This window comes from Gallinula chloropus (assembly GCF_964237585.1).
Source record: "Gallinula chloropus genome assembly, chromosome: Z".
NCBI lineage: Eukaryota > Metazoa > Chordata > Aves > Gruiformes > Rallidae > Gallinula > Gallinula chloropus.
In genome coordinates this window covers 75,224,465-75,242,941 of record NC_140089.1, presented here as the reverse complement: position 1 = coordinate 75,242,941, position 18,477 = coordinate 75,224,465, and the positions used below count along the sequence as shown (strand labels likewise).

General features: G+C 38.3%; 1 protein-coding gene across 2 annotated transcripts in view; it reads right to left on the bottom strand.

The window, feature by feature from the left end:
• Positions 1 to 1,750: 1,750 nt before the first annotated feature.
• The window catches only part of RICTOR (RPTOR independent companion of MTOR complex 2), a gene marked incomplete at its 3' end in the record, with an annotated part of 44,011 nt that continues 27,284 nt past the window's right edge, over positions 1,751 to 18,477 (bottom strand). Inside the window, exons 18-29 of one of the 2 annotated variants that reach the window (XM_084278727.1) lie at positions 17,775 to 17,862; positions 16,899 to 16,991; positions 15,894 to 16,000; positions 15,014 to 15,243; positions 13,220 to 14,240; positions 9,323 to 9,500; positions 8,687 to 8,771; positions 7,319 to 7,546; positions 5,390 to 5,542; positions 2,976 to 3,099; positions 1,995 to 2,133; positions 1,751 to 1,825 (exon numbers count right to left, since the gene is read on the bottom strand). In XM_084278727.1, coding sequence (XP_084134853.1) covers positions 1,751 to 1,825; positions 1,995 to 2,133; positions 2,976 to 3,099; positions 5,390 to 5,542; positions 7,319 to 7,546; positions 8,687 to 8,771; positions 9,323 to 9,500; positions 13,220 to 14,240; positions 15,014 to 15,243; positions 15,894 to 16,000; positions 16,899 to 16,991; positions 17,775 to 17,862 — 2,521 coding nt within the window. The remainder of the gene's footprint in view (positions 1,826 to 1,994; positions 2,134 to 2,975; positions 3,100 to 5,389; positions 5,543 to 7,318; positions 7,547 to 8,686; positions 8,772 to 9,322; positions 9,501 to 13,219; positions 14,241 to 15,013; positions 15,244 to 15,893; positions 16,001 to 16,898; positions 16,992 to 17,774; positions 17,863 to 18,477) is intronic. The other variant, XM_084278728.1, reaches the window with a different exon arrangement.

The window sequence follows — 18,477 nt, the reverse complement described above, 5'->3', positions numbered from 1 at the left end:
TCAGTTTCTTTTTGCTCCTCCTTTCAGTGGGAACTCACGAAAAGATAAATCTTACGAACTAAATTTGACCATGAGCAGCAACATAGAGTCTGCTTTACCAGAAGTGACGGTACGCAGTGCACATAAGAACTCACTGAAGTGACAGCTGCAAAGCCGTGCTTATGTGGCAAGGTGAAATTTCCAAGAACAACAAATAAATTCTACGTTTCACTAGGAATCATGTTTTACTGTTCACATGACTACTTATTGAAATCCCCAGTAGCAGAGCTAGTAAGAACAGAGTTATGAGCATCAGGATAAATTTCACTTATCTTAAGTATTAATCTGACAATTATAAAAAAACCGTAGAAGTGAATGGATAAAAATACGTTCTACTTAGTACAGTCCAGCTGAATTATTCAACTATATCAAAATCAAAGGGTAATCCCCTCTCTATTACAGGCATTCTAACAAAGGTGACCATGCTACTGTATATACACATTTGCATATATTTATATTACCTTTGTGTAAAGGCTTCTGAATCTTTAGATCCATGGTAAAAGTGATGGGCATTCTTACCTTTTTTTTTCCTCTAAACTTGCACTCATTCATTTAGGAACCTAGCTAGTAATGTGATAGAGGCAACTACTTCAGTCATTAACAGTCAATAATTAATATTATTTAACTTTTGCAACAAGCCTAAAATACAATACTGCTGCTCCCAAATGTGGTACTTAAGGCGTTTCACTACAATTATTAGCACTATCAGATACTTGATCAGTCATCAATTGAAAATTCAAAGAAGCCTTTGTTTTTATAAAAGGCTATTTCCATGGAACTTCAAAAACACTCCTATTACGTATTCTCCCAAAAGCAGCAATGATTAAATGTCTTCAAGTTTAGTTTATACAATATTCACCTATCTGATAAAAATCATGCTTTTTAAAGGATTTTAGGTAAGAGTAAGACCAACATTCGTACTATATGGGCATGAGTGTAGAAACTGCAAACGCATGCATATAATTCAGGGAAAACAATTTGATTATGGCATTTTAAGTTCAAATGATTTGTTATTTTTCAAATAAAACTGTAGTGAAAATCCTTAACTAGTTCAGATAAGATACATGTATGTAAATGCAATGAAATTGGAGAGACTGCTAATAAAATGACTTACAGCTATAACAACATTAAAATAACTTAAAAGGAAACCTCAGAGTCACAGAGGTCTTTCTGTCTGAAGCTACAAACCCCAAGTAGTGTTATATACAGTACAAAAAACAACATAAAAGAGCTAACATTAATCCCCTGGTGTCCATGACTACAGCATGGATCCCCATTGCTGGCAATGGAATGCACCCTCCTTTCTCCGATTCCTGGTATCCAGGTTAAAAAGCAAGGCATTGTTCTGCTTTCCTGGAACAGAATCGGAATTCAATCAAAAAAAAAGTTGTCTGCATGTTGTCCTACTGCTTTTAATTTATGGTAGAAAAATTAAATGAAAACTTGTGGAGGTGTTCAGTGCTCGGCTCTTGCATATACTGGTAATAACTATTATTAAAACTATGGTAACGTTTAATAACTCCCCAAAGGGCTCAAAAGACTGGGGTGATAATTGGTTGAGGAAGAAAAAGTTTTCAGTTCAGTCTTCAGGTACCAGTAGCTTCTGGAACAGTCTAGAAGATGATGCTCCAAAGCTTTGTTTATCCAGTCAGTCGGAGGTTGTCTGAGGACTTCAGAAAGTCTATATGCAATGCACTGCACGAGACAGAGGTCAGGATTCAGCTGATGCATCAATTATAGGCTGTTTTATTGGTGTTGCTAAAATAGCCTCTGCTTCTTCGTGCATCTAAAAGAGAAGGACAGACAAAGTATTAATGTAGTATAAAGTATTAATGTACTGTAGAGCCAATATAAAATAGATCCCTTTAAGATGCATCTGAAGACGTTCAGGACACAAAACCTGCACCCAGCTGGCATGCTTCGGTGCCTTCAGCGTATCTGAGCCCCCCACTCACCTGTAAGAACTGTACGTCCTGAAACAGCTCCTGAATAAACCTTCGAGATGGAAGTCGAAACGTACAGTGTGCTAACAAGTAGGACACCTCAGAGTACAGGCAAATGTCATCGAATGCTTGGGGATACTTCTCCTTAATTCTGAAAAAGAGGAAAAGTTTTGTAAGCCTTGAACAGACCTCCATCCTGTTTTAAAAAACTGGTCAATTAGATTTTGGTCATCATTAACAAAGCAGAACCCTTTTAGTAGTAGACATTATAATTTCTAGCTCTGATGAAGCAAGAAAATGAGAACGGACAGCACGTATCATGCTTGAAGAAATGTGTATTGAGATGAAACAGAATACGTATTTGAAAGTTTTACAGAATTGCAGAGAACACCTAGTCTTAAAACAACAGATGTAGAAAGAAAACGGTATATCAAAGAACTGGCATCCACATGTACAGCACGAATAAATATCTACAGAAAAGCTAACTTAGTTACATTTTAAAAACTGAAATAAGCATTTTTTTTTTTAGCAGTTGCATGTCAGTTTCCAATGTCACATGCCCAGAAACCCAGAAGTTTTATTACAACATTTCCTCCCTGGATTTACATTCCAGTATTTTAATGTAATTTTTTTTCTATAAACTAATTCTAATAGTTGTACTCCTGCTCAAAGCAGATTTGTGTTTCTCAAGAAGTTAATTGCAGTTTGCTACTCTGCTTACTTGATCACATTATTTGGTACAAATAACAAAGGATTATAGTTTCTTTTTTTAACAAATATTACTACAGCTGAATTACTGATTTTAAATATCAGAAAAATAAGGAATTAAGGACAGGGCAAAAATATTAAAAAGAAAACACTTTCCTCAGCTTTTATGTTACATTTAATCATTCAATGCTATCTGCTTGACAACTGTTTTGAGAAGCCAGAAACGGGGTTAATCACTATCCTGGAGATATTAAGGAACACAAAAAAATAAAACTATGAGCTTACGTCAGGAGGCCAGTTTCGTGGCCCTTTGTTCCTACTGAACTGCTCAGATTGATTACTAAACGCAAGACTTCTTTCCGCAGAAGTATTCTGCACACAGGTGTATCGTCTGGGATTGATTTTACTCCTGGAAAAACAAAATAAACAGTATAAACAGAAGAGCCTTTGATAGTGCTAGTCTTATGCCAAATCAGTCTGTTCTAGCATCCCATAAACACACACTCAAGTATTTATGCATGTATTCAGAACTAGCAACAATTTCCACTGAAATTAAAACTTAAGGGGTACTAAGTTCAGGAATTTTTATACAGAAGTATTTTTAAAGGTGAACTACCATTTCATAAATAGAAAGGCCTGTGAGATTCAATTACAGTGCTGTCTGTACCCATAAATCATGTTGCAAACATGAGTGAGTAGTTACCTGGGCTGTGTGTCAGATGCTGGAGAAGTCAGCAACCACTTACCTCATAAGAAGTTACGACAACTTAAAACATGAAAAAAAGCCTAAAGAAACATCTTTCTCTTTACAGAGCCTTGGTAGTTTTTATTTTTTAAAAACTAACATCAGCATGGAAAAACGATAATAAATTTGTTTGTAATGTCAGGTACAGAGTTGTTTAATAACCTGCAGAAATTCTCTACAGGAAAGGGAGAAAGTTTAAAAACAGTGTTTATAAGTATGTTCTCCCATTTGCCATTGTAAGAATTGCACAGAAGAGGTCAAAAACACTCGTGTCCACTTATCTCTTGTGCAGACATTGTGGATGGAGATCTTCAAGGCTGACAGCCAAGGCAAGTCATAGATCAGCAAGACAGCCCTGTTTTGGCTACAGAATGTGGAGTAAGCAGATAACATGTTTCTAAACAGAATCATGAAGGACACAGTCCCCAGACTGAGACCTTTTGCTTCATTTTCTGTGAAATGAGCATTAGAGTGAACACCCCAAAATATGATAATGAGCAAAAGGGAGTATACGCTAAACATACAAGACTGCAGTACTTGACTCTCCACCCAAATCACGTTAAACATCACCCCATGGAGGAGACAGCAAAGACTGGGGTATAAAGCGTGGTGAAAAAGATTCCCCCTGGGAGGGAAGAGAAGAAATTGAAGATGCCAAAGAAGCAGTCAATGGATTGTGCTCCTTCTCCTGCATCTGAGACAGGGACATCTTCTTGGTAAGTGTTATCATTTCCTCTTTTTGGTGAAGAATACCCAGCACAGCACTTTACCGGCATTATAAATATCATCATCTGTTAGCACTCTTGGGGTAACGGCATTAATCAACAGCAATTCTGAACTCTTTCTACCTGTTTCCACTCTGTGAACTGTCTCAGTGAAAGGCCTGCGGGGGCTCTGACAGGCAAACGTTGACTCTAGTACATGTTACACACACAATCCTTTAGACATAAACTGCTGACCAAGTCAGGGACTCAAACTGGACCCAGCCACAGCCAGGGTCCTCCCCGGAGTTTAGAGAGCAAGGGGGTCCCTCCTGAACCTTGTGACTCAGCAGGAGGGCCTCCCTCAGCCACACATCAAATTCTCACCCTTAACCATGGACAACACAACTACCTTTCTGGATAACAAAGAAATAATCCAAAGTGTGGGGTTTTTTTGGTTGTTTTATTCTTGCTCTTTTATGGGTTGTTTGGTGTTTTTAAACAATGAGCATTACTTTGTTGTAGTATGTAAAAATGAAATGTTATTTTTCCACAATACCTAAAAAAATACCTCAAGGCTTATAGTCTCTAATAATCATAGGGTTTCTGTCCTGGTTTCGGTCAGGATGGAGTTAACTTCTTTTGTAGCAGCGGATGGAATGCTGTGTTTGAGAGTTAAAATGAAAGCTGTGCTGATAACACCCTGATGGTTTTAGTTGCTGTCAGACAGTCAAGGACTTTCTCAGCTCTTCATATTTCTCTAGTAATGAGAAAGGAGGGGATGAAGCCAGGACAGGTGACCCGAACTGGCCAAAGAGAGTATTCCATGCCAATTACGTCCTGCTGGTTCAACGGGGGGCTGGTGGGAGGAAGGCCGAGGGCGGCTCCGGGACACGCGGTTTTTGGGGCACGGTCAGGTTCCGGGATGGCTCTGGGTGGCACGGCCTGAGCTGTGGGTTCGGTGAGAAACTGCATTGTGTATCAACAGCTTCATATATTTCTTTCTCTAAAGTCCTGTTAGCATTGCTATATTTTATCTTTCTGCTATTTTAGTAAACTATCCTTATCCCAACCCACGGGCCTTTTAGTTTCTTGGTTTTGGGGTTATTTGCCCCTTCCCCTTCCTTTTCCCTTCCCTTACCTCTCACCCTCCCTCCCCCTCCCCCTTCCCCTGCTCTTTTCCTTTAAGGAGCAGACAGCTGCCTGGATCCCAGCTCTCAGCTGGGGTAAAACCACGACAGTTTCATACTTACCTAGTAAAAGCTCTGTACTCTTGGTGCTGCTAGCTGAACCATGGGATACAGCATCACTACAGCCTGAAATTCCAGAAAATTTGGAGGAATGCACATCTAAGTGATTATGTATGGTCTGCCCACACCAGTCAGTATATGGAATGTCTGAAAAATCTGACATGACACACATAAACAAGACGTTGCATCTTTGTTATTTGCACTTTTCCTCACTTTAAATGCTTTACTCACTTCTGACCAATAGCATGTGAGAGACCAATGCACTGTACATACAAGCCAGCTGGAAACTGGATGTTAGACTTTGGACAAATCATACTCCAAACACCTAAGAATAACTTCTTTTTTCATCTTAAAATATTTGAGTGAAAATAATAAACTCTGAGAAACCGACAGCCTAAAAACTGTAATCACATATAGAGTTCTTACAGATATATCTATGCTCTATTTTACATAGTATCATAAAGAAGCTCTTGCATATGCCCAAATTTTTCGCTCATACAATTATCACAGGTGTTGCAGAAAGGGCTCTGACTTCACCAGCAGAAGATTTGAGAGGCAAGGTTCTTCTAGGAGGTTTCACTCCAGAAGTAGAATGCCTTTAACATTTTGTAAATAAAGAGATTAATATAAAATTCAAGTTCTAAATTCTTGTGCAGTTAACAGAACCAAGAAACACATAGGTCTGGAGGGGCTTTTGGAGATACCCTTTTTCAACCCCTTGCTCAGAGAAGGGCTCCCCTCAAAAATGAGGTCAAGTTCCACTGCCAGGGTTTCCCTTTATGCTCAATAGTAATCTCTATTCCCACTGTATGTTCCGTAGCCTCCTGTCCTTTGTCTGTGTGCCTCTGCCAAAAGCCTGGCTCTGCTGCTCTTGTAACACCTTTATGCTATTTGAAGACTGCAACTGGGATTTTATTTGCCATCCCTTCCCAGCACTGTACTCAAGTTCATACTTAACTCTCTGGGCCAATCCTCACACTTCATCCTCCTCCATGTAACACTGTTGCAAAACAGTGAGAATTCCTACTAAGTATCCATTACTGGATTATATTTTTATTACAGACATTGCAAAAAGGTGTGTACCTGCAAGCTCTGCAGAGAAAAGTTAGAAAAAAATAATTGACACTGATTTGAATTAAAAATATCAAGAAAGATACTAAATCCCAAGGATTACAGCTCAACTTCAACAGACTCCTCACGGCCTGTTGACTACAGTAAGTCTCATGGTTTTGGCTGGAAGGGACCTCAAAGATCTCCAAGTCCCAAAACTCACCCATTCCTCCCAACCCCTGCCACAGGCAGGGAAACCCTTCATTAGCCCAGGCCGCCTAATGCTACATCCAGCCTGGCCTTGAACACTGCCAGGGAGGGGCAGCCACAGCCTCTCTGAGCACAGGGTCTCACCAACTTCACAGGGAAGAATTTCTTCCTAAATATCTAATCTAAATCTGCCCGCTTTTTATTTAAAGCCATCACCCCTGTCTTATCGTTACGCTCCCTGATGTCCCTCTCCAGCTTCAGATACTGGAAGGCTGCCCTAAGGTGCCCCAAAACCTGTCTTGTCAACAGGCTGTACCATAAAAGAAAACAAAGGAAATATGCTCAGACTTGAAGTCGCACATTACATTAACTTGACAGCAAGTGTCACTTTTTACAACATGGTAAGTGCAAAATAAGGTTTAAAATTTCGTATTTTGATTAGGTCTTTGAAATCCTAAAAAAAAAAAATAATCATGCAGGCACGTAGTCATAGTTATACCACTAGAAATTACAAAGATGGTAACGACCACAGAAATAACGACCACTGGCTGCACAGTGAGTTTATTGAGAACTAATTCAAGGTCAGTAGGAAAAAAAGCCTTTCAGAAAAACAAAATTCAGTATTTTGATTCTGTTTTATCACACGTATCCACAAGGAACACTAACCTGTACGACTGTATGAAGAGTTCACTTTGCTGCTAGGTTGATACCCCAGTATTTGAATGCAGACACAGTAAAGGCAGTTCTCATCTGTGTGCTCCTGTAGCCCCGTATCCTCTGTATTTTCTAAAAACTGAGACGCATCCAAGCGGCTGGCGTTCATTATTTCTGTGAGGCTGATCTGCTGTCGGAGCATCTGAAAAGGGCTTTTGACTACATCACTTGAACCTGATGGAAGACCTGAAGATAGCCAATAAGACATAGTAAAAAACCCAAAACCAATCAATCAACCAGCATTATTTCAACTAAATTTCCCTTTTTAAGCTGGTGAGGATGTGTGTGCACAGACAAGATTTTTTTTTGAGTAGCCAAGCACCCAGGATTGTTAGCACTGGGGAAACTGACATCACATTTTAGTCTCAGCTTATCACATATGAAAAAAAAAATTTGCAAAGTAATGCCTCTACTGTTAAACACATACTCTAAGGAGGTATGTGGTAAATCCTGATATTAAATCAACATTAGTGTACACAAGTAACACTGATGTGTTACCAATCTTCATAGTACCAGCTCAGACCAGTACAATATACCGGCTGTTTAAATGACACATGCACCAATAAACAGAAACACAATTTACAAACCCCTATGACTTTGTACCTGTAACAGGGATAAAGTAGAGTCAACAATGCAGGAACGAGCTGAAGACATTTTAGTGACATACTCTTACTTGGGTGGAAAATACCAGCAAATGCTTCTTTTCTGTTACTCTACTGAAAAGGCACATAATCACATCCTATAGATTTCTGAGTACCCTGGTGTAAAAAGGAAGTACATTCCAGGACAAGCCAGGCACTACAGAACACTTGCAATTCTCTTGTACCATGTCCCATCACCTCTGCTGATCAGCTGTCACAGAAACATCACAGGTGTGTATTTCAGAAAGTAGATTTTGTCCTTCTAACAGCTTTATTGTTTTCCATGAATTCACACATAATCAAAGGGAAATAAAACTTAACAGCGTAATATGCATATGGCTTACCTATTTTGTCTTAGCATATATTTTATTATTTACTTCAATGCAGTATCATTACCAGTCTTTGATTACCATATGAGCTAATGCTAACCAAAGATATGTAGGCTCTCCTTTGTTTAGTACAGTGGGACCAAGATCGTGTTGCTCTGAAGCAAGACCACATTCTCTAAAACTAATAAAACATGGATTTAGTGGCCTGCTATCCTGATTTCAGAGCACAGTTCTCAAAATTTAACAGCTAAAGTAATGTTTTCTGTAAAGAAAAAGAAAAAAAAACCCCAACTTGTCAACCCACATAATGTACTAATAAACAACGGGCAGGTACAGGAGAGGAACAAAACCAGTACCTCCAGCATCAGGTGCAAAGACCCTAGCTCCACGGTCATCAAATGGAGGTGTGGTTTTCTTCTGGAAATATGGAGTTTCCTTTACCTGAAATAAGACAAAATAATGTTTTAACTTAGATAATATACTTATGTGAGGTTACATAAAGACAATATAATTTAATCCTACAATGACATATATATTCACTCACAAAGTAATACTTATTTAAGATCAAGGTAGGAGGTATTTAACTGCATGGTATTTAACTGCATGATTATGCACATCATTTATGGTTGGCTAATGAACATATCCATTACTTAGGCTAAAGAAGTATTAACAATTGTCCACTGACTATGCTAATTTAGTATAAAACATAGCTGTCAACTAAAAACCTTATGACAGCCTATTTTTGCTACCATTGTTTACCACTCTTCTAACCTAAACGGTGTCATTATTTGCCTTATATGAAACCAGCAAGGACTTTATGTAAAAAGGGTTAAAAATGGAACTCAAGGGATGTATTTTGGTGAACAAGAAAGTGCCACAATCCATTTTTCCTAGATCTGGTAATTTCAGATTATTATTAATCATTCCTTTCTCTACATACAATCTATTCTGATGAAAATGCAAATGAACCCAGTAAGTTATTGCATACATACCTGAAATATTTCATTGATATCCACTGGGAGAGCGAGGCCAATGTAATCATCAGAACTACCATATGTAGCATTAGAAACCATGGAGCGAACAGAGGAGGAACGCTGAAGTGTGTTTTGGTTAATAGGACTCAGTAAGTCTTCTTTATCTAATGAAGCGTAACTTAAAGCTTTCATGAACCTGTAACATTGAAATAATAAATCTTGGTAAATCTCTAGTTTTGACACATTAGAAGGAAGGATTGCTGACACATGACTATCCTCATTTTTCTACTGTAGAACCCAGAACTTGTTACTCTGTCCAATTAGTCATAGGCTTGTTGTTTCTTCTGTCTCATGGTCTACTGCCTGGTTTGGAAGTTCCCTGGGTAATTTTTTTTCTTTGAATGTCCTGAGGATAGGACACGAAAGAGAAGAATGGAACTTCTGCATGAAGGGATGACAACCCCTACCATGCTTCAAAGATTTATAGCCCAGACAAGGTCAGTAAAGATTTAGGCTTTTCAACTACTAACTGCCTCATTTTTGAATTGTACCTGCACATGGAATGTACCTTCCCTGGACATTCACAAACTCTCTGCTGAACAGGCAGATCCTTGCAAACACAATGTTGGAGCCTGTGAAGGCACCAACAATGCAAGCAAAAACCTGCTATTTTAGTAAACTATCCTTATCCCAACCCATGGGCCTTTTGGTTTCTTGGTTTTGGGGTTGTTATTTGCCCCTTCCTTTTCCCTTCCCTTGCTTCATTCCCCCCGCCCCCCGCCCCCTTCCCTGCTCTTTCCCTTTAAAGAGCAGGCAGCTGCGTGGATCTCGGCTCTCAAGCCGGGGTAAAACCACGACAGCAAGGCACACTGTTTTCCTGTTGCTCTAATGGAACCACCCATTAGGTTAGACAAGAATGGAGGCAGAATCTGCTCAACTTAAACACACAAAGAATAAAAATAAATGCAGTGAGCAGAGCTGACTGACAAGCAGCCCAGGGAAGAATGAACAAGAGATAGGTTAGGAAAATGAGACTGGAAATAGGAAGCTTAATAACAAGTTCTCAGTGCTGATCAGAGTCCTAATGGAAATTCCCATCTGACAATCTGTCATTTTACTTCTCACGGAGGATAAAAATATATATATGTTTTCTGCTAATCAGCCAATGTAGATGGTTTATATGCAGTTGATTAAGACTTCCTAATAAAAAGACTCAAACCTCAGGAACAGTAAATTTTTATTATACTACTGCAAATTGTTACGTGTTTGTAGGTCAAGTATGATAAACATTTGATTTCTTGACTTTCTGCCTTAGAAACAGTTTTCTAGCATTGTTTTAGATGGGCAATTACAGTATCTTGTTATCCCTAAGAAGTTAACAGATTTATTCTGAGATAAAATAATAGTTTGACATTGACATTATTAGGCAATGGGAATGTACAGAACACAAATTACAGGATATCAATATTCTTGCTACTAATTGTGACCAATGCTAATGAGAGTAGCAGGGGGCTTACAATTAAAAGTCAAGACATACTTCAAAAAGATGAGAGAAAACAGTCCCAAGTTGCACCAAGGAATGAATAGATTTGATATTAGGAACAACTTCTTCACTGAAAGGGTCGTCAACACTGGAAATGACTTCCCAGGGAAGTGGTTGAGTGACCATTCCTGGAGGTATTCAAAAGATGTGTATATGTGGTGCTTAGCTTAACACAGCCAATCCTACCTCTTAAACTATGTCACTAATGGTTGGACTCGATCTTCAAGGTCTTTTCCACCCTAAAGGATTCTAGGATTTGAAAGCCCAGTAAGCTACCAATTACACCCGTTTACTTCATAACATGGCGTTCTACAATTACTCCGAATATAAAATCAAATACAGAAGTATTAATCCTCAACATTTACCCTTGTTTTTCCTGGGAAAGTTAGCAGTTACATCATCAGTAGTAATAAGCACCATTAAGTTTTCATGAAAGCATGTCTCCAGGTGATACACTCAGAGCCACGACCAGTATTAAGAGATAAGCATACTGACACTTTTTGGTTGGTCTTTAGAAACAGAGGTGGCAAATTGAGCCTCATGAAATAATTTACACAAACAAATAAGGTTTTCAACCTTTTAAAGAAAAAGAACAACCAGAAATGCCACAAAATTCAGTCTACAGGTGTTAGTTGCAATGAACTCATGAATTTTTCAATTAAGCATGAATCTAAGATTTTTTTCTAACACCTAACATAAATATAGCATGCTAAATGTATAGTACACAAAGTACTTGTTTCCAACTTATTACTTAAAGAACAGCTAAGGACATTATTTAGCTGGAAGTAGTAAACACTATGGAATTAAAAGGACCCTAATTATTGAATGCAGAGATGCTACTGTAGCTGATAAGAAAGACACATATGCTAGCTACATCATAGTCTTTCCAACCAACTGTATTAGTAACCAAAACAATATGGCATTTTTTTGTAATATATACATCTGCAATTTTTTTAACCCTCTTAGGGAATATGTGCATTCCAGTCATCTTGGTTCAATGTGATATGGCTCATCTCAAGTCCCTGACCCTAAGCACTGATATGAGAGATCAAAGAACAGTTAAGCACCACGAATACTGCTAGAATTACATTGAATGCAGAGTCTTGTTGCAAACTGAAATTTGATGCAGCCAGGATGCTTTGCATATCAAGGGCATGACTGCAAGGATTGGTACAAAATTACTACAGCCACAACAGCACCTGTACTGCCACTGAAACAACACTGATTTGTTCCCCCATTAGCACAGGAAGCCAGTGAAGAGCAAGGAATAGCACTTGTCATTTCCAGGATAGTGCCACTTAAGAACTGGATCATCTGTATCAGCACACACAGTCTACTTCTAACCTAATCGAAAAAAGGGAACAAAACTTATCTTTCTGGCCTCTTTGCAGAGTCATGTGAAAATAACAACATATGAATGTTAGCTTAAGCAGGACAGAATGCATAGCTTTGAAAAGGCACTATACAGTCATGTGGCTATGTGTAGTACAGACTGAGGACGGGGCATTTGCTGTTCTGTACAGTAAGATGATGTCTAACGCACTGGTAGCTTTTCCCCTTTATCTCATCCAAGAGAAGACGTTTAGGTAAGAAGACATGTGAAAATCAGTGATGTGAAAATCCAATGCACTCACTAAAAGAGGATTCGAACAGAAAAATTTGGTAGAACTTTTAGGAGAAAGTTGTTAAGCACTGACTCTAGCTGCTGGGAACAGTGTCGGTGTTGTGAGCTAGATGTGTTATGTAACTATCTAATTAGTCTTCAGAACATGTAATATTACTCAAAATAGAGGTGACACTGCCATCTAAAAATAAGCACTGAGTAAAATCGTTGCTCTGTTGTAGACAAAGCCAAACTGATATTCCTATCAGTGGTACCAGTATATTACATCACTGGCCACAATACTGCAGTGAACACAAATACAGTTCAGGATGGGCATGAGTCCCCATCCTGAAACCTCACCTTGTGACATCAATCAAATTCTCTTCTGATATATGGCTCTGACTACAGGTGCAATTTTTTGTGACTAACTTCTGTAGTGTTAGTATCCTAACTGAATTTAAATATTAAAAAAGTTAAAAAGGAAGCAAATGTCATAAAACGAACCAATCATTTTCTTTTGTCACTAGCAGGATCAAATGGGCCGAGCAAAGCTATGAAAGCTGGGCTTCTATAACAGCACTTAAAAGCTGAGAATTCCCATTCTATTATATTAACCTCATATCAACATTCCTTTCAGTGAAGTCATGAATCATCGTGCAACAACTGTCATTGTTAGGTACACTTCGAATAAAATACTAGAATGATACTCTTCTTATTTAACTGCTCTCACAGCTTTGTAGTAAGAAATGATGACATAATAATCTCTTACCGGCTTGGGGTGAGCCGAGAATCCAGGCTGCCAGACTTCATGGTAATAGTGTCAGTAAACAGCACGTCCTTTGCTGGAGATGCCAGGGCTTCCGAGTGAGACAGTGAGGGATGCATCCTCTGCTGCTGTAAGCGTTTTAGTGTGGCATAGCCAAAGGCATCTCGAGAACTTGTGTAGCTGAAGTTGTAGTCAGCAAAGCTCTTTATCGTAGCAAAAGAGGGAGCTTTGAGAGACTGGGCTCTTCGGGGAAGTGTATGAGAAGATCCTGGCAGCACCAGGGATACAGAGTTGGATTTTGAGAGGGGCAGGTGGTTAGACTGAGGTGTTGAACAGTGACTTGGTTTGACCGTTTTTGTGCTCACTACGGTACTCAAACTTCCGCAGTCAGTATCTACGTTTGTAGTGTCCACACCTACAGTCTCCCTTGAAGGGCTAGAGCTCATTGAACTTATGCCACTTGTTGTGGTATCTGTATTAAAACTTAAGCTACGACTCTTGAAATGTGTTTGTGTAGTACCATCTCCTATAAGCCTTTCTCTGCTTGTATTTTCCCGGTGAATTTCATTTCCAAGACTTTTTGGCAGCTTCAGATCATTTTCTCCAATGCTTGGAGTACTATCAGTATATTCCATGTGCTTAATTCCAACAAAAGAAGTTTCTAATCGTAAAGTCTGGATTTTAGGAACTTTGATGAACTCTTCACCAGGAGGAAAGTCTACACTACTGGAAGGTTCTGTTACTGTACGATTTCGTCTCAGGCCTGACTTACTGTCAGATGATGTCAGCTTTCCTCCTTTTGAGTCACTGCTGCTTCTGTGTTTTTTATTGGGTAGAGTAAGAGAGTTTAGAATACGATTTTTCACAAGCCTACTAGAAGAAAAAAAAGGAAAGGGACTACGGTCTTTGTCCTTTGAAGGTCCAGGCCTGTCATAAAATATTTGTTCTGCATCTTCAGTAATATCTAAGAAGAATGTACTGGTGGAAGTACTACCAAAACGGTCATCCTCCATTATGAACATACCTGAAATTATAGAGACACTGTCACTGCCAAAGGGCATTTTTCGTCGCATACAGACTATGTTACTAAAAAGCAAGCAATTCTATAGAAGCCAGTATGGAGACTACGCTATTTACCACAGATGTAATTCAACATTTTTTCTGCAGAACTTCTAAGTACACATTAAGTATCTTGAGGAGTAGCTGAGCTGAAGGTCTCACTGCTTCAAGTGAAATGCATGCTACCTTATTTCAGCACCAATCCAGCTACTGAGATTACAACTGATGTGCTCATTTAGTATCTAAATATATTTCTGGATTTAAATTCTAAATATCTGTAGCAAAATTAAAATGTATTACATACCCAAAAGATACAAGAATTTAAATACAGGAACACTCTGCGTGTGTATATATACACACACAGAATACAGGTATTTATGTTCTTGTCCTTTGAGGACAAACAAGCAAATGTGTCTTTATACATAACCTTGGACATTTCTGCAGAGTACATAATAGTACAATAGCAAGCAAGCTGCCATGACTTGACATAAAAACTAGTAACTTAACCTGATGTTAAAAATTCTTTTACATCAAATGTAAAAATCTAAGATCCTGTTCTCTTCCCTCTCACTTGTCTACATCTCTCTGAACATACACATAACTGTCCCCTTGCTTGAGAAACTATTCTATTCTTTCTCCCAATAGCACCTTCACACTATTTGCCTGAACCTCATCTTGCCAAAAGGTTAACGCCAAAACATTGTTTTGTGGTGGGTTTGGTTGGTTGTTCTTACTTACTCGAAGGAGCAGATTCGCTTTCACTGTTATGCCTGGAACTGGTGGACTCAGAGTTCAAACTAAGAGTGCTGGGTATAGAAGAAAGTTCATTGCAAAGCTGTTCCATATCATCAGGGACCACTGGCCATGGCTGCCTACGACTGTGTCTCACTGCATCCCAGTTGTGATGTTTCAAAATATCACATCCTTGTTTAGTTTTGGCAATAAGACCAAGCACGTAGACACAGGTTCTGTATTTAATGCATACATAGAAAAAAAGAGCAACAATGATAACTTCTAATTTAACCAAAATTCATTATTGTTTGAAAGAAAACAGTTTCAAAGCAATTCAGTAGGAACTTCACAAAACTGCCAAGTAGCTTTTTCTTAATTTTTATTTGCAAAAAAAGCTTAAGAAAGGCACTAAAATATCTGAGAACAATATGTTATTCAAAACCAAAACCTAATTGTTACAAGAGCCTCATCATCATAACGTTGAAAAGTACCTTGTTGTAAATAAACTACAAACATTACTGCGGTAGCAACATTAGTCAAAAGGCCATCTAATTATGCTTTTAAAGACTGAAAAAAGGTACTAAATGAAAATGATAGTAAAATAAATTGATTTAAACAGTTAGCTAGCAAATATTTTATTTTTTTAAAGAGAAAAGTATTATGTCTCTTTTTTCATAGATTTCATTTGCTTACTGCTTGTTGCTGCTGACTTACTATACAATTCTGTGACTGTATAGGACTGAGATTGATACTCTGTCATAAATGATCTTTAATAACTAGTTTCCAAAAAGGGGCAAAACTACATTCCAGTAAAGTAAGTAAGGCTACATGAAAGCCTATGGCAATTACCACCTGTAAAACGCATGTATAAATGAGATACACATACCCTCTAACAGAGAGAACCTCACAGTGCTGGGCAAGTGCCATTATATCAGGAATTACATTCTCCTCTTGAAGCAAGTTAAGACCCCAATTTGATGATCCAATATTGCCCTGGAATAGAAGTTTGTAAAGTAAGTTTTGATTTTTATAGGTTCTGCAGCACTGTTGGAGTAGAGCTTTTAACATTTTTGTTTGTTGGTAGCAGTGTTTCAAGGAGTATCTTCTCACAGCAGATAAGAGATTTGAGCACCCTTTTTTGTATTTCCTCGTTATGGAAATAAGTAAAAGGACTTTCAGCTATGAAGAATAACTAAAACTGCTCGTGGTTAACTACTGTTTGTTCTTCATTTTACCAATTCTGGTACAGCCAGCAAAATGACCTTGGTTTATTCTTTTTACATCCCTCTTCCAGGCATTTTATTACATACCTACAACATCTTCCAGTAATAGTCACCTCGGGCAAATGTTCCAAAAAAAACTTCGGTGAGGACAAGAAAGCAGCAGATGACAGTTGAGATGGGAAAGCAAATTTAGAGATGTAGCTTGGGTAGGCACAGAGACTAGGTTTTCACTGACCCCAAGTACCAGTGGTGTCATGACCTTATGTATTCACACGCATCAACAGTGGCAGACAATTTGCTTCTGGAAACAATGAATTTTGGATCACGGGAGTAAATACATTGAAATCAAACCACAGCAACTTCTAACTACTTGTTCCGTACTAATGTTGTTGCTACATGTGCCATTCTGTTCCCTTTATTTGTTAAAAAAGAAAAAAGACAAAGTGACTATTAACATAATTCAGAATGAAAAAGGTGCAGTGAACCATTTTCAACTGCAAGTCCAGTTAGGTGACAGATCACCAACTTGGAAGAAACCCAAACCCACACACATTTTATGACAAAATCCTTAATTAAAGATTTTACGGTATTTTTCTTAGTTATGTCAGAATCAAGACTCATAACAGAAATCAAAACAGCTGTAAAAAGTTTGTAAATCTATTACTAACCAAGGCCCAAAGGGCTGCTTTCAGCTGCTTAATTCCTTCCCATTTATCCAGCATTGGGGAACGAACAGTGTAACTGAGATCGGTAACAATACTCTGAAGGAGAAAAACAAGAAAAAAACCCCTCTCAGTTGAAAATGAAACAAAGACCTCAGTCAAACAGGTTCTCTTGCATTTTTAATTAAAAAAAAAACAAACCTCAAGCCCTAATTTAAACTATGCACCCTAAAATGACAGTGGTAGTCTTGGAATAACACATATAAATTAACCGCAGTGGTAATGCACGTAGAAAATTTTAATGTAACCACTGATTGCATTAAGTTAATTCAGATTTTATAAAGATAACAGATTAATGAGACTACCACAATGTAATACGTAGGTTTTCACTTGAGCCTTTCAACTATATTAAATTCATTACGTCAACTTGCAAAACAGCATTAAAAGTGGATTAATTTAAGCAACTATGAACTGATTTAGAGTTTGTTTTCTTAGCTTTTCAGGATCTTAAAATAGGATTTTATTCCCTCATCTCCTTGTTTTTGTATGCATAAAAGGATAGGCAGTTTTACTTATCAATACACAATTCATATACAGACTATTGGTGAGTTGCTTTACATTGTAAGATTTTGCTAGCCATTTTAAGAAAAATGTTTCTGACTGATATTTCTTCTGATATATCTGCTTCTCTGATATTTCAGAGTCAGAAAGGAATTTTGTGATAACAGATTGCAATTACTGTCTTCACAACTTTTTGGGCCCACATATGTTCAGACTTTCATGACTCAACTTACTTGGCAATGACTGTTTAAATCTCATCTCTTTGTAAGGGTTACAGTACTTACTAAAATCTTTCAAGTTACAAACAGTTAGTATCTTCACCTGTGACTCCAACAGATGACAGCCTGTTTTATGGTGCACGAGTTGGCCATAAAGGTGAACTGGCAGATAGACATGTGGTCGCTGCAATCTGGCAGAATAGAAACATGTTTTCACAGGAATACACACATTTTGTTTTAACATGTACTGTACTTCAGTGTAATCCAATGAGTTACTGTATTTTTTTTTTCAAAGACGATTCTAAGCGAGAAGGGAGGAGTAGTTTCAACTCCAATAGAGCTTTGCCTTTCATGTCTTCTCCCTGCTTATACAAACCACAGCTCTACATAATCTTCTTGTGAAGAGTGACCTTGCTTCTGGAGACTGCAATTTCTTACTTCCCGTGAGCTCCATGAGAAGTCCCCTGTTCAGCCAAGCTGATCTGCTGCCTTGCTTGACTGACTGACAACACAATGGGATTGCCTGCTTCAGTGCTTTTAAAAGATGGTTCTTAACAACTGACCAGCACTCACTGACTCCTAAGTCCTCAAAATCAGATTCCCAGGGCACTCTGCTAAAAAATTCCCTGAGTTTGCTCTCCTGAAGTTCACAATTGCAACTCTTCTGTCCTGTTTTCCTCACTACACTGAAAATTTTAAGCTCAACCATTTCATATATCACTGTGGCCAAGTCAGCCACCCACCATCGCAACTTCCAAGAGTCCTTCACTACTCACAAACAGGAAGTCTAGGATGTCATCCCTCCT